General features: G+C 44.3%; 1 protein-coding gene across 1 annotated transcript in view; it reads right to left on the reverse strand.

Moving 5' to 3' along the window:
* Positions 1-13270, reverse strand: part of Trpm8 (transient receptor potential cation channel subfamily M member 8) — a 75910-nt gene that overhangs the window by 39907 nt on the left and 22733 nt on the right. The window contains exons 8-13 of the mRNA XM_050163107.1: positions 12586-12783; positions 8315-8417; positions 6953-7071; positions 3808-4098; positions 2223-2318; positions 127-256 (exon numbers count right to left, since the gene is read on the reverse strand). Coding sequence (XP_050019064.1) covers positions 127-256; positions 2223-2318; positions 3808-4098; positions 6953-7071; positions 8315-8417; positions 12586-12783 — 937 coding nt within the window. The remainder of the gene's footprint in view (positions 1-126; positions 257-2222; positions 2319-3807; positions 4099-6952; positions 7072-8314; positions 8418-12585; positions 12784-13270) is intronic.

Consider the following 13270-nt stretch of genomic DNA (forward strand, 5'->3'; position numbering starts at 1 on the left):
GCCTTGCTCTCAGGGAAGGCCTCAGGATCCTCTATCTTTCCTTACCTAAAGCAGCCCCTCCCCACTTCCATTTCCCTCCCAAGTCTTCTGAGTGAGACATCTTGGCAGACGCTATAGGACACTCACCCACAGCTCGGGTTTCATATTCATTGGCCAGTTCCTCAGATTCCCCAGCAGCGTTGATATCATTCTTGACTTTAGCCAGGGTCTTCAGAAGCTTGCTGGCTCCCAAGGCTGCCAGAGTACAACCTTTGGTCTTTGGGGGTGGTGGTGGCAGGGATGGGGAAATGTTGGTTAATTCATAGTCTCTTTAAGCATTGACATTAACTTTTTTTTTTTTTTTTTTGGTTTTTTGAGACAGGGTTTCTCTGTGGTTTTGGAGCCTGTCCTGGAACTAGCTCTTGTAGACCAGGCTGGTCTTGAACTCACAGAGATCCGCCTGCCTCTGCCTCTGAGTGCTGGGATTAAAGGCGCGCGCCACCACCGCCCGGCTGACATTAACTTTTGAAAAGAATACACAAGCAGGAGATAGCAAAGTCAACTACTCATTGTGATTCCAAGTCAAGTCTGAGATGGGCTTGGAACAGACTTGGACCTCAGTAAACTATCAGTGGTCTTGTAGGGAAAATCAGCGTCTAAAAAGAAAACACCTTGGTAAGTACTGGGGGACATTCAGCCTCTGATGGCAGGAAGCCTGACTGACCCTTATCTTGACGTTAGCATACTATAGCAGCCAGGATGCAGGGAGGGAAAATAAGACCATTGAAGACCTGCGCCATGTAACTGAAGGCTTTGTCTGAATTCAGCAGTCAAGGACGGAAGTGCACACGGAAGAACAGGTGTCCGTATTTATAGAAACCGTGATGTACCAAACCATAGAGAAAAGTCTCAATAAATACTTTAAGCAGAATTTTTATGGGTCCTACCTCCAGTTCATAATGGAAATAAGCGAGAGATCATTGTTTTTATTTTAATCTTATTATTACTTAGTTCTGGGGAAACCTAAGGCCTTGTGCACGTGAGGTAAGGGCTAAGAAATTAATTTCTTTTTTAATCAGTAAATAAATATTAATTTAATGTATATAGGGAACCTTTTAAATTGTATATGTAGTTCAGAAGTGAATTGAATATTTAACTGGGTAGTGCTTAATTAAAGTTTGAAACCTGCTGTCTTAATTTGGCTGAGGTTGTTATCTCTTACCATAGTTGATAACCTTCTAAAATTCCCATATCATCACAATGCAATTTTTGTTACATCACTGAGGATCCAACAAGTCTTTATTCTATAATAACAGACTAGACTTGAGTTTTAACTAGACTTGAGTTTTGATCATATGATTTGTTTAATTTTTTGTCTTAATATTGTGAATAAATTTGCAGATAAATGATTTAGCAAAAACAAAGTAAGATTTGGAAAGAAAGGTTTCTTTGATGAGGGGTACACTTCTCTGTGGGTCTAAGGGTAAGGACTTACACTGCAGTTAGAAATAATACTGGTTTAGGAAAACCAGGGTATGAGGCTCTCCTCTGAGACCATGACTTAGCCCCTAGGCAGCTGGCTGTTTATAGTGCCAGGCATGACTTAACCGCCTGTTAAAAAGTCCTTCTGTCCAATTAGACAGATGTTGTTATCGCCAAGTTCTTAGCGCCACCATTGCACCTTGAGGGATATCTTGCCATTCTGCCCATGGTTGTGTTTCAAGGGCATCACAGCTGGGGAGGGCTGTTGATTGCTCCCTTCCCTTGGCCGCCTGTCTAGCACCTTCATATACTATGGAAGCTAGACCTATGGAAGTATGTTTCCACATCACATCCACCTCAAGTCTTCCAGGTCCTATGTCCAAAGTGTGCAGTTTCTTCATCAATAGTTATGTGGTAGCTTCAACCTCTGGGAAGTAACCAAGGGCAATGGCAATAGTATGTATTGAATTGGAGACCAGAAACTAATTTCTTAAGTTACATTTCAGAGCTTCTTATACTTGGGGGAAAAAATCATGCAGAGGAACCTGGGGAGCAGGAGTGGTCTGGGGGACCCTACCTGACTCCTTTCCGGGGGGCCACCCATCCTAGGCACACCTCCAAGGACGTGCAGACAGAGGCACAGGCATGGTCTTGGGCACCAGATGCCCCAAGTTTTAAACTAGGCACGAGTGTAGGTTAGACCAGACTCCTAGGACACAGCATGCATTTGGCATCAATTCCATGTGGGCCTGGACGTTTACCTGCTCCCAAATGACCTTGGAGAGTTCCTTCTTGTTCTGGAGGATGGCCCAGATGAAAAGAGCTTGCAGGGGGTGCCGGGTGGTGAGAGATGCATCCTGAGAGGGGTGAGAACATGGGGTCACCACATGCAAATGGAACCCACTTTCGGTACACTTGTTTTAACAATGAGATGGGGTGGTCGGAAAGCATGAGAAACAGGCCCTCTGCTCGGAAACCTCTGGGGTTTGGGGCTGAGTCTGTTTTAGCAGCACAGTGGTGTGATTCTCATTGCTCACTGTCACTCAGCAGGTGGTGTGATTTGACACAAAATCTTTCATCCAGCATCAAAGACAAAGTACAACTGTATGGGAAGGTAAAAGCGGGGAAGGAGAGCCGAGAGCAGTTCAGAGACTAAATGACTTCTGATGCACCGTGGAGAAAAGCGGTTCCTCTCCATTCCACAGATCAGTTTCTCAGACAGAGGGGGAAGAAAGGTGGTCAGATGGGATCCAGCTCTCCTGTGCCTTGGATCCAATTGTCACCAAGTAAAACGTGCTCATTTCTTTGGGCTGTCATTCAAGGATTGGAGGTCTAGCTCACATTTAAGATTCTGTATCTTCAAGGAATATTTTCAGATGGAAAGCGTGTGTGTCCCCTCCTACAGCTCCCCTCATGATTTGACTAAACTCTACACTGCACATGTGAGGCTCAGGTATGTACTGTTTCAAATTTTTAACATAATTCTGCCAAACAGAAGATATACACTTTCAGTTCAACCACACAGTGAGTTCATTTACACACACACACACACACACACACACACACACACACTTAAAAATCTCAGCTACAAATGCTAATGACACAAATCTCAGAGCTCAAGTGGTAACGATCTAGTTTAGGTTTCCCCAGAAGCAATCCTGAGATAAGAATTTGAGCAAAGTTTTTTATTTAGAGAGTGAGTAAATGAAGTCAGGAAAGAAAGAGGCCACTAGAAGGCACATGGTCAAGCAGGTGGCCATGGCTGTGTTGCCAGAGGCTCACTGCACCATGCTCCTGAATCGTCTCCTTTTGGTGAGGGGCAATCAGGCACTCGCTAGCCCTGGAACATTGATCAGAGCAAAAGCTGGCGATGACTGATGATGCTGTTGATGGAACTGGACCTGCCCATATGCAGAGAGGAACCCTGCGGCATTCACATCTGCCCTAGTGGAAACATCCACAACTCCATTTATCCACAGAACTACTTTACTGCCAGCCCTTCATTCTTTCACCCGGGCAGCGGGGAGCTGAACCCCGAGCGGAAAGCCATCTGTTTGTCCCTGTTCCCCATCAAATAGCCTCGGAAAGTGTGTCACACAAGCCCTGTGATCTAGAAATGATGGCTCTAAACAGAGCCAGGGACTAGAGCAAGACGTTAGAAAACTTACCAGTGATTTCATTCTTTTGTAAAGATGGTAGAGAAAATGCATGCCACCCTTCTAGCTGCTTTACGGCAATCAGGAAGAGAATGGGAAAGATGGAGGCAGAGAACAGAATTCTGGGAAACGGAAATATGGAAGCAGAGAACTGAATTAAGACAGCTCCACTGTTTTTACCATTACGTACATGGAGTTCCACATCCAAGTCCTCCCGACTGCTTCTGTCTTCCTTCCAGAAGCTTCTACGGAAGTTTGCCACCAGCTTCCAGACGAAGGTGAGGAGCGCGTCGTTGTAGGAGTTCTTGGCGATCTGCAGGTTCCGGTACACGAGGGTGCTGAAGTGGGCAGAGAAGAGCTCCGTGAGGACGTCGTTGGTGAGAAACTTCTGCAGGTTCAGGCCGTTCTCCAGGAAGAGGCGGACAAACTTGGGCCTGTCCTTTATGAGCGCCGTGAACATGACTTCCTGCAGGTCAGCCGACTGAAGAGAAAGAGCAGGAGAGAGCATGTACCGTGAGATCGATAAAGAAAACACAAGGTGTCTCTGTATTTCAGCCATAGCGTCCTAGGACCTCCAGCTTCTCTCTCCATCCTGCTTTGACAATAAAATTCATTTTTCAGCCTCTAGATGGGAAAACACCAAGGTGGAGCCTTCGAATGTGACCTGGGCTCTTTCTTAGGTGGAGATAGCAGGCCCACTGAAGCGTGACATGGGCCAGGAGCTGACGCAGGCACGCGGCATGAAAAGCTTCAGGGAGCAGAAGCCAACAGTGGGTGTCTACAGAAGACACTGACTGCCGGTGCTACAGTACACACTGTGGAATCTGATGCCCCCCTAGGTGAACTCTGACCTTCTCTACAGCGACAATTGTCAAAACAGAACCCATCAAGCCACATACTGTCTAGTAAGGGTCTGGACTGTGACACAGCAGTGAGTCACTGGACCCTGGGTCAATACTTTCCTAGTCCCTGGTAAAAGTCATACTACAGAGCTTTTCCAGGAATCCTTTTTTTTTTTTCTTATTTATTTTTAGACAGAGTCTTAGCGTGGTATCCCAAGCTGGCCTGAACTCACTAAATAATCCATGCTGGCTTTGGATTCATAGCAATTCTCCAGTATCCGCCTCCCCAGTGCTGAGATGACAGACAGCAGCCATGATGCCTAGCCTTCCTAAGAGTCTAAAGAAAGGTCAGTCTTCACTTCAGCCATAGTCCAGGAGGTGCACACTAAGCCAGCTCTTCGGTGCATTATACGACTGCCGCGATATTTATTATGAGTTAGTTTCATTGCCAATACTCACAGATTCAAAGGGTCATTAAGATCCTATTTCTAGCATTAAAAGAGGAAGGTACAAAGTCTGACAACATGAAAACCTCCAGCAGAAGCCTATGGCGTCTATTCTCAGGAACCTAGGCCCCCTGGTGCCCACTGACTCCACGACTCCACCCTAACGACAGCCTACTTAACTCCCTCAGTTCCTTGGCTGGCCCTCATTTTAATGGCAGCATTGGTGGTTTTTGTGTCTGTCTGAGGCTGTTTTCATAGACTCACATTTTGCTTAGGGTAAATTGTTAAGGGTTCCTTGGATTCCTCCACTCTTTAGATCTCTCTGGGATTAACACCTGGGGAGCATAGCATCTTCTCCGCTGTACTCAAAGCATTTTAAGTGTGTGTGTGTGTGTGTGTGTGTGTGTGTGTGTGTGCGCGCGCGCGCGCGCGCGCCTTCCCATTGGTCCCACACTGGACAGCTTGGTGCAATGGTTCTCAAACATGGGGACTCGCTACAGCAGACTGCCGTAGTCAGCCTTGTTTCTAACTCAGCAAGCTTGAGTTAGACACCACCCAGCAACTCACACCACCAACACTGTCACTGGTCCTAGGACCACACTCAGAGCCTTAGTTATTATGTAAACTTACACGATGTGCTTTCTCATGACTATAGTCAACAAGTAACTCCCCCAAAATCTCTGAAAAAAATTAGCAGATAGTTTTTGCAAGCCAGTATGAGCTGGCTTCAGCATGGCACTGTGAAAGGGAACTGACCCAGTGTGTAGTTGAGAACCTTGCCCAGGGACACACAGACAGCCACTCCGGCACTCAAACCCTTACCCACTGTGCCCTTCATCCTAACCACCTTCAGCTGAGTTAATAAAATTAAATGTATAATGCTATTATGTGGCTGGGTTTGTTTATTTACCACCTGACCTTATTTAAATAGGACAATGTACACAGAGGGATTTATTTATGAACCAATTAATTAATGCACTCACAGCTCTACTTGCCCTCCATTAACGAAAGCCTTGTGATGTGTAATGGGGTTCATTATGGTGCAAAGACCAAATGCAAGACAATGTTTGCTAAAGGGATGAATAACTCAAAAATTCATGAGCCATTACTACTTTCACTACTCTCATTAAAATTGATCATATGTTAATGTAAATCAACTCTTGGTCTTTGATGATACAGTGGTTTGTGTGAGAGTCTTTCTGAAGCTGGCTGCTGTAGATGGCAGCTGAGTGATGCCAGCCTTCAAATCCATACATACACATGTACAGTCAAATACAACCTCACTGCCCATAATGACTTCAATTAATTGGGAAGAGTTGAACACAAAGATGCACCCTTGCAAATCTCTGTCTGATGGTTTAACTGGTGCTTCCGAACAGAGCCTCCAAGGCTGACTGAACTTTAGATGCATGTAAGTGGTATCCCATAAATGGGGTCGCAAAACATGAAAATATAGAAAAGTGACCTGCTGGAAAATTATAGATTTTAACTACACATGCAACTTCCGTATTGGAGGACTTATTCAACACAGGGAGTTCCTGGTGCCTCACTCTAAGACACTGGTGGATGTCCTCAGCAAAGCTATTCCACCTTTCCCTCCTACCTCCCACCCCTGACAAATCTGTTATCTGAATTTGGCTGGGTGTGGAGGGGGCAAAAGAAAGTTGCTGCCTTGATCTTTTTAGTCAAGCCAGATCAATAATCCCACGTCTCTGGTCCCCATACCTCAACCCATCCACTCCTGACAGCAGACCCATAGCTCCAGGTCAGATGATCTTCTCTCATCTCCTGGCAACAGGATTATTTATACATTTAGGATGACTTACATTAGAGACTTTGGTTTGATTGTCTGTTTGCAAGAAACCTACTAAGTCAACATCATTATCCCATTCTACAGTCAAGGAAAGGGAGGCTGGACACCACTGATCTGCTAGAACAAAACAATCATTAACAAGATTCTAGATTGATGACCTTGTTGGACACAGACCATCTACTGTTGTGACCAATGTCCACGCTAATCCAGGAATATTCCCAGAGGCTTCATTACCTCCCATCGGCGGTCGTTGGTGAAAATCTCATCACTGGCAAGGTCTAATTGGTTCCACTCCAGTAGAAGCTTCAGTTGCCCGTTCCAATTGTCCTTGTCTTGCTCATTAGTGCTGAAGGCTAAAAGTGGGCAGGGAGAAAACCATAGCCACACATAAGGAAGCCAGGCCACTAATATCCTCCAAATATCAGAGCCACTTGTCAAAGCAGGTCTCTTGGAATCAGGAAACTGTAATCTTGTTCTATTGTCACTCATTCTTATCTCTATTGCACATGCCCAGAAGCCTATAGTCATCAACCCAGATCATAATATCTTTCTGTTACCTATGAATATAGTATAAGTAGAATATATTGATATTTTTATAGATTGAGGCTCCATAAGTATTATATTCTGAAGTTGTATCTGACTTATCCTATATATAAATCTACAAAATAAAGAACCATATTGCAACAATGTATTTGTTATTATTTGAGTGTAAAATGTTCCCCCTAAGCTCCTGGACTTGAACACTTGGTCTCTAGCTACTGGCACTGTTCTGAGAAGCTGTGGAACCTTTAGGAGTCATGGCTTAGTTTGAGGAAGTGGTTCAAAGGGAGGCAGGTCTTAGAGGCCCAATTTCCAACTCAATTTCTTTCTTTTCCCTTCTCTCCCCACTGTTTCTTCTCATCTATCTATCTATCTATCTATCTATCTATCTATCTATCTATCTATCATCTATCTATCTTCTCTGTATACTTTACATTTATTGGTTAGGTATTTCAATCCAGAAGGCAAGGCTTTGCTATTTACTATAGGTAATTACACTTAGGTGGAATTCTTTTCCGAGACACGGTCTCACTATATAGCTCTGGCTTTCATGGAAGACAAATTTATAGTCTTATGTAGACCAGGCTTGCCTCAAATTCACAGAAATCCACATGCCTCTGCTTTCTTGAGGCTGGAATTCAAGACATGCACCATCATGCCCAGCTCACTTTGATGGAATTTTAACACAGCAAAGACTATAAAAAGAATTGTTTTACCTAGTGGTCAGTCATTAGCTTCAGGAGATATGTGAGCTCCTGAGGTTGAATTATAAGGGGTGTGTGTGTGTGTGTGTGTGTGTGTGTGTGACACAGAGCATGTGTACATGTGAAGCATGTATGCACACACCCCTGCAGGTACAAAGTCTTTACAACATATTTAAAGGGGTCTGAGACGCCAAAAGTCCTTTAAACCACCGCTAGAAACAGCGTTTGCAGATGACCTTGGTTACATTTGATCAGCCTTTTAATGACATACAATTTCTTCTGTGAAATTCACCTTAGAGAGCAGTCATCTTACCCTCCAAGGCTGTACTCCCAAGGAACTGACTCCACTCACCTTTGTACAGTGCATAGGAAATGGCATTGCTCACAACCTCGTCTCCAGCCTCTTCCATCTTGATAACTGTGAGTAGGTGGGGACACTCAAGAATTTCTTTGAGCTGGTAATAGGTCAGGAAGAATATTGTCAACCAACTGGTCTTGAGCATGAGGAACATGACCCTTTTAAATGTATCTATTCTTTCACAATTTCATACATACATGTATATACAATATTCTTTGATCCTGATGCCCTATTATCCTCTCTTGTTCCCTCCCCCCTCTCTAAACCCTTCTTTCTTCTCAACAGACCTCCCTTCTACTACTTTGAAATCTGTGTGTGTATGTGTGTGTGTGTGTACATGTGCATATACATGTGTGTGTGTACATGTGCATATACGTGTGTATGTGTGAATGAAACAAAGCCTGACACACTAAAGATACCAATTGTCGGGTAAGTAAATGAATGCAGAACAGACAACAGAAGACTGTGGAAACCAAAGTGTTGTTGGTCATAAAGTCTGAAAGAGGAGGAAGGAATAGTTTAATGACAAACAAGAAGCGGGAGGACTTGGTGCTAGAGATATCAATAGCTTACATCATCCTTTATGAGAGATAAATATATTATCCTTTGTAATTTTTCTGCAGTATTTAAATTTGAAACAGGTTTTTTGAAAAGGCATCTAATTTCAAGGCTCCAGGTACGGACAAGGATGAACTTCTACCTGGAAGAACTTCTATGGGAGGGTCAGGCCTGCTTTGGTTAGCTTCAGATATAGATGATGATGATTTCCCTAGCAAAATCTAGAGCTGGACCTTGGGGTCTTGGGCTCTTGCTTCAGGAAGGTAGCAAGGGGTTGAGAAAGTTCTTGGGCATGGCTATCAGAAGGTGAACTTTTAAGGCCTCTGTTCATTGAGAAGAGCGATGATGAAGATATGGGTTCCAAAGATGTGCACTCAATGGTCAGGGGGAGATCAACCAGAGTTTCAACAAAACACCAACCATGAGGATTGTTGAGAGAGAGGAACTTATCTGCAAAGAAGGAAAGATTCTTCACCATATGTGCAGGCTTTGCTGAAACCAAAGGAAAGAAATCCAGGGACAAATGATCGGCAAGGAGACAGATCTAGGGCCCAGGGTTATGGAGCACATGTAAAGTGGGCAACTCTGTGGTGGTAAGACATCTTTGACTTTGCAATGGAAAGAGAAGAAAGCAACTACAGATACAAAGCACAGTAGCAGACCTGGAGAGGGTTCCAAGGACTCTCTAACTGGGTTCCCATCTCCCCCTCCCTGAGCCTGCTGCAACCAGTGTGAGAGCTCCTGGATGTAAGCCAGATCTCACTTTCTCCTTGCTTCTGGGCTTTTGGTGGTATCTCATGACAGTTGATTAAGACCCAAACTTGAAAACGGTGCTCAGAGAGGTGCCTGTTCTGGACTCTCACGTGCGCTTCAGCTTCCGCTCACAATTGTACCTCCTCTGCCATCACTCAGTTCTTCCTATGTGTCAGCTTCTCACCTCAGGACCCTTGTCCATGCAGTTCCCACCATCATGATGCCCACCCTCACCCCCCATTCACTCTCCATCTTTCAGATACTGGTTCCCACATCACTTCATCTCAGAGCCTTCCACAAAGCCCCACACCATAACACATCCATCTCTATCCATGCCCTCTTTCTTCAGAATACCCCATGCTGGTTTATAATGGTGCTCCACTTGACAGGATCTAGAACCACCTAGAAAAAAAACCTTTAGGCAAGTCTATAAGGAACTGTTTAGATGGGGTTAAGGGGAGAAGACCCAGCCTAAATGTGGGTGATACCATTCCATGAGCTGGGGTCCAGGGCTGGATAAAAAGAAGAATGAGAGCTGAGTATCGGCATTCCTCTCTCTCTCTGTCTCTGTCTCTGTCTCTCTGTCTCTGTCTCTCTCTGTCTCTCTCTGTCTCTCTCTCTCTCTCTCTCTCTCTCTCGATTTTAACTACAGAGGCAATGCAATCGGCTGTCTCATGCTCTTGCCACCATGCTTTTGCTGTTGTGATGGACTGTAGCCCCTATGACTGTGAGCTAAAATAGATCCTTCCTTTTTTTAAGTTATTCCTTGCCAGGCACTGTTCACAGCAAAGATAACAGCAACTAATGCACACCCATTCCAGGTGGAAAAATATAGTGATTTTTATAATAACTTCACACAAGGTATTTTTCAAGTTATGTTCCCTATGTGAGGCCATAGACTATTTCTGACATACACACAATTCTTGGTGTGACCAAACCAAATCTAGCACATGACATACACATAATAAGAACTTACCTAATGAACAGAAGATGAAATAGCTTTGGATGTTTGAATGGGTGGCATATGGCTAATATTCAGATACTATGGAAAGTCAAGGTCTTGGTGGGCTCAGAGTATGTATGTGGAAACAGTGTGAGAAAGCTGTTGGGGAGAAGGAGAGCTCCCAGGTGGAAAGGGATTTCTTGGAGAGACAGAGAAAGGATGTGTTCAGCTTTGATGATCAGCCATCCACATGACTAGCGAGGTCACTCAAGACTACATTGGTAGACTGCTTATATAGTTCACTGATTTACATATTTATTAATTAATAATCCTACTCTCAAGTTTGGTCTTTTGGGAAATCTGTACCAATTTCACAACTCTATATGAATGCATAACTAAAATGCCAGAGTAATTTCCATTTTTATGTATGTCTTCTGGTTGACATGATTAGAAATAAATATATTTAATTAGATGTGAATATAAATTAGATATGAATCACAGGAATGATAATATAATCAAAGGCAGCCAAATTAGCCTGACATTTAGCTTAAGATGAATTGCCTGTGATGGTTTCCTTGAAGTAGAAATCCAAATCCCTCATAAAGAATAGAGGAACCATTAGGACTGTCCTGGTTTTAGGATGTGACATGAACCAGATGATACGTGTCAACTTGTAGAAGAGTTAAAAAGGAAACCTACTGGGATGGACCAAAGTCTGTGTTAGGTAGACAAACTAATAGTTCTTTATTCCCTCCTCTCTGGGTATCCTTATACTGGCTACTGAATTATTTTTAACCACCTCAGGAAATAGAGAGGGTGTAGTAGGAGCTGCGGGCTGCGTACCCAGCACCCAGCCACCCGCATGGTTAGCTTTACCCGAAATAATTACACGGAAACAGTATTCTTTTAAACACTGCCTGGCCCATTAGTTCCAGCCTCTTATTGGCTAGCTCTTACATATTGATCTAACCCATTTCTAATAATCTGTGTAAAACCAAAGGTGGCTTACCAGGAAAGATCTTAACCTGCGTCTGTCTGGAGTGGGAGAATCATGGCTACTGCCTGCCTTGGCTTCTTTCTCCCAGCATTCTGTTCTGTCTACTCCACCCACCTAAGGGCTGGCCTATCAAATGAGCCAAGGCAGTTTCTTTATTAACCAATGACCTTCCTCCATCAAGAGGGGCAATAAACATGCAACAAATTAACTAAAACTATCCAGGTATACAGTATTTCCACGTCAGAGAGTGATCACCTTTGCCTATGGACTTCCATGTGGAAAGATTATCAAGGGATGAGTGACCTGGCTACTCCCCACCACTTCACTATCTCCGGATAGACAGCAGGTTTGACCTTCCCTAGCTGGATCTTTTATGGTTCTCTTCACTGGTATCTGTTGTTTCCAGAGCATGACACTCTGGTGCAAGGAGGCCAGTGTTTATCACATACTGACCGTGATGTGTGCGCTCAACCAGTGCACTCTGGGACACAGCACAAGGAAGGATGCCAACGGCTGGATTGCTTCTCAGCCTCTTCGTTCAGTTTTGCCTTCACCTTCCATAAATTACAATCTTCATCTCCATTCACCTGATTCTGTGCTAGACTTAGATGTGATTGAAAAAAATCCCTGCAAGAAATTTCCTACAAAACTACCAGTTTTTCCTTTTGGTGGAAAAAATCTAAAAAATGCAATGTCTTGGTAAGGAGATCATACAAGCCATTGCTAGTCAAGGCCTGGCCCAGGGCAGATGCTGTCTCTCAGCTGTAGAGGTGAAACTCAACCATAGTTCTAGGCTGCAAATTTTAGATAATGGAGCTTAATCTAGAAAGGGCTTGTTGTCTAACCATTTTGGATCCCACCATCCCATCAGGCTTACAAAGCGAGCCACCCTCTCAGGTAAATTAAAGGAGGCCATTAAGGCCCCGCTCTGTGGGAATTAAGAAAGAGTGCCTAGCAACAAAATGTGAGACATTCTTCCATCCCAGGAACCCCCAGCATCTTCCCCAGACTCACAGATCTGATCCAGCTCTCGATCTCCTCTTCAGGCAGCCGGGACACAGTGCGTGGTAAAAACCGCACCAGCTTCTCTTTGACCATGGAAGAGGTCAGAACATCCTCCACCTCCACCAGGCTGGCAATCACATCGGCAATCTGCCCAGAGCCTTCCACCACCACACAGGGGATCTTACTTTTGATGGAGGTGTTGATGGCCTATGAGAGGGAGAAAGAATTGGACATGCAGAAGGGGCGGCAATGAGCAACACAACCCAGCTCAGGACCGAGGCTCTAAATCACAAGATGCTCTGATGCCTCTTACTGCATTTCTCTCTGCAGCTTTGTGATGGAAGAAGGTCATTGACTAATAAAGAAACTGCCTTGGCCCATTTGATAGGCCAGCCTTTAGGTGGGTGGAGTAGACAGAATAGAATGCTGGGAAGAAGGGAAGTGAGATCAGAGATGCCATGCTGCTTCCCCAGGGCAGACACGATGAAGCAAGCCACCAGGTCAGATATGCTGAATCTTTCCCGGTAAGACTGGTGCTACACAGATTATTAGAGATGGGTTGATCGGGATATGAGAATTAGCCAGTAAGGGCTAGAGCTAATGGGCCAAGCGGTGTTTAAAAGAATATAGTTTGTCATATAGTTATTATCCTGGATATGGGAAGTAGACAAGATTGCCGGGCAAAAAATTGGGA

The sequence above is a fragment of the Alexandromys fortis genome, unplaced genomic scaffold (assembly GCF_014885135.2).
Source record: "Alexandromys fortis isolate MF-2015 unplaced genomic scaffold, M_Fortis_MF-2015_v1.1 scaffold_139, whole genome shotgun sequence".
NCBI classification, from domain to species: Eukaryota; Metazoa; Chordata; class Mammalia; order Rodentia; family Cricetidae; genus Alexandromys; species Alexandromys fortis.